At 34.4% G+C, this 3,047-nt stretch overlaps 1 protein-coding gene across 2 annotated transcripts in view; it reads right to left on the bottom strand.

Moving 5' to 3' along the window:
* STAP1 (signal transducing adaptor family member 1) overlaps positions 1-2,228 on the bottom strand; it is a 45,752-nt gene extending 43,524 nt beyond the window's left edge. For both annotated transcript variants that reach the window (XM_005868889.2, XM_014541806.1), the window contains exon 1: positions 2,035-2,228. In XM_005868889.2, the coding sequence (XP_005868951.1) occupies positions 2,035-2,154 (120 nt within the window). In that variant the 5' untranslated portion in view covers positions 2,155-2,228. The remainder of the gene's footprint in view (positions 1-2,034) is intronic.
* Positions 2,229-3,047: the final 819 nt, after the last annotated feature.

Genomic DNA, 3,047 nt, shown 5'->3' with positions numbered 1-3,047 from the left:
AAGGGCAGGGATCAAGCCGCTCTATGTGCCCTTGACCGCAATTGAACCCGAGGGCCGACGCTGTAACAGCTGACCCAAACCAGCTAGGGCTAGACTTAGCCTTGTAAAAGTAGGGTCTTTGTGTTTTATTCATATTCTCCAGAACTGAGTGTAATGGTTATTGCATAGGAGGTACTCGATAGGTGTTGCTTGAACGAATAAATAGACTGAGCACCTACTGTATCCCCGGCATTGTACCTTGGGAGGCAAGTCGTATTCTCTCCATTTTATAGTTGAGGAAATTGAGTCCCAAGGAGATTGAGTAACTTGTGTAAGATCATAAGCTGTGAGTAGCAAAACCATCAGGTAAAGTCATGTTTTACTGACACTCTTAAATCCTTGTTCTTCCTCTTAACCATACCAACGGAATGCATTCTTTAAACATGAAAAGGAATCTGATATCAAAAACAGTTATTTTAAATACTTGGAAAACAACCAATGAATGACAAAATTTAAATTAGAAATTCCTTTTTCTCAACTTCTCTTTCCTGGCAAAGTGTAACAATGTGGCTAACCATGGTGGATGGTGGTAAGACTGAATTCACTTTTAAAGCAAGTAAGATCAAGCAAAAAATATTACAATGTAACTGACAAATATTAAAAATGCATATTTAACACCCATAACAGAATACAAATTACCATGTCTTTACTCTCAAATAATAAATGGTTTTATGTATGAAAGAAATATGTGCCATTATAGATATTTTCTTATACACAATTTCCCCCAAGTAATAAATCCACAGGAAAAAATATTAATATTATTAAATATTTCTTATGGCATTTTCAAAACATTAAAAATTTTTTAGTTTCAATTAATATTAAGATTTCATAAAATTTGAGCTGTTAGTGATTTTTTTTAGTAACAGGCACTTTGTGTTTATTTTTCTCATTAATTTCAAATTATCTACAATTACTATTCTAAAAGCACTGATTTTAACTGTAAGTTTTCATTTTTACATTTAAAAATATGGGATGCTTGCCCAGCCAGCATGGCTCAATAGTTAAGCATCAATCTATGAACCAGGAGATCATGATTCGATTCCCAGTCAGGACACATGCCCAGGTTGTGGGCTCGATCCCCAGAGGAGGATGTGCAGGAGGCAGCTGATCAATGATTCTCTTTCATCATTGATGTTTCTATCTCTCTCTCCTTCTCCCTTCCTCACTGAAATCAATTCAAATATATATATTTTAAAAATGGGATGCTTTGTGAATTTTCTTACAAAGTGTATTTATGTCATGTGAAGTATATACCACCCACAAAGCACCCTATGTATTATCCTTCATTATTCTTTCTTAACTTTTTAAAATTTTTTAAAACCCACAATCTTGAACAGTATTTTTAAAATGTATTTTATACATAATGTTAAACAGTATTACTTTTATCATTTTCACATTTTTTTACAAAAGTTTACCACTTTAAAAAATAATTTGATCCTTATTTATAAGCTTCAAACAACTGAGAATAGGAGCAGAAGGTTTAATTTCAATCATAATATTTTATCTTAATGATACAAGTCATCATGGAAGCAGTGTAGTAAATTGCAGAGAAAATACAAGAAACATTTCATCTATTAAGCCAAAATCTTCTGTGATGTGTAAATTAATTCTTTGAAAGTTTAGCTTATTTAACTTTTTTTATCTTAGTAACTTAATACTAGAACTTTATATTATCATATACAGAGGTAGGCAAAAGCAATTTTACAGTTGTGAGTACGTAAAACTCAGAGCTTATTCTTGTATTATGTATTTTTCCATATGAACAACTGTAAATCTACTTTTGCCCACCCCTGTATAATACATACATATATACACATATGTTTAAGCCATACATTGTATCTAAATTATGCAAGAATGGGATAATATTTCTGAGCTCCAGGAAGAGGGTTTAATTGCAACAGAAACAAGGAGGTCCTTGTCACATCACACCACCATGAAATGCACGTTATATAAAGACAGAAGCTGCTAGTTTAACATTATCATCTGTGGACTTACCTGGTATTCTGAGCGCTTGACTAATAAAAAACCTTCAAAGTATAAAGGTAGAGCAGTAATCTTTAACCTCTCTTGGAAGATCCTTCGAGGGGCTGGTTTCGGGGGCTTCTTAGCCATCATACCCTCTCGTGGGTGTGTGGTTTGGTTACAACTGTATCCAGTCTCAAACAAAATGAGATCTACCTTGTGTGAGAGGAAAACGCAACTGTTCAAAGAGGAAGTCCCAACTCGATTTTAAACCACCAACAGGACACACACACACACACACTCTCTCTCTCTCTCTCTCTCTCTCTCTCTTTCCTTTGCTTTTTATGAGGTAAGATAAAACAGGCATAGACCAGCTTTGAGAAAGCAACCTCTGAATAAACTACATGTACTTAGAATAAAGAGAAGATTAACATCACCAGAAGATGAAAGGAACCCATTTGGAGATTCTGGGCTTTAGAGGAGACATCCAGGTCACATTTGTTTACTTTTTGTTTTAATTGTTGTCCATTTTTATCCCCAGAAGGCATGACTTGAATTAACTCCACTTCACTAAAAATTAATTCATAGGATAACTTTATTTGAACTACTTCTGTTGTATTTCAGGATCAAGCTTTGTTTAAATTTTAAGAAAAATGGAGCTCTTTATCCCATACCCATTTTGATGGTCCACTAAGCATAAAACACAGTTATGGGAACATGGAATTTTCCACTTCTTTTTGGTCAGTATTTTAAATTCTTGGGTCACCAGTGGATATTTGGCAAAATGTTTGGCAGAGAAAGCTTTAAATTTTCAAACTTTTATTTTGTTGTTTTATGCTTTCTGAGCTGTGTATCACTGATGCTATGATGCATAGATGAGGTCCTTACTGTTATCTAGTAAGGTTTATAGAGCTTCACTGGGACCAAAATGCAACTAATAGCTCCATGTGGGGAACGGTCATTGAGAGACTGGAGTTAGCTCAATACTGTAAAAGGAATAACGGAGGAAAGGAACATAGGAGGAATTCTGGTTTGTTTTGCAGGGT

The sequence above is a fragment of the Myotis brandtii genome, unplaced genomic scaffold (assembly GCF_000412655.1).
Source record: "Myotis brandtii unplaced genomic scaffold, ASM41265v1 scaffold28, whole genome shotgun sequence".
In the NCBI taxonomy this organism is placed as follows: Eukaryota; Metazoa; Chordata; class Mammalia; order Chiroptera; family Vespertilionidae; genus Myotis; species Myotis brandtii.
The sequence above is the reverse complement of the archived record's forward strand: the minus strand, read 5'-3'. Positions and strand labels throughout refer to the sequence as shown.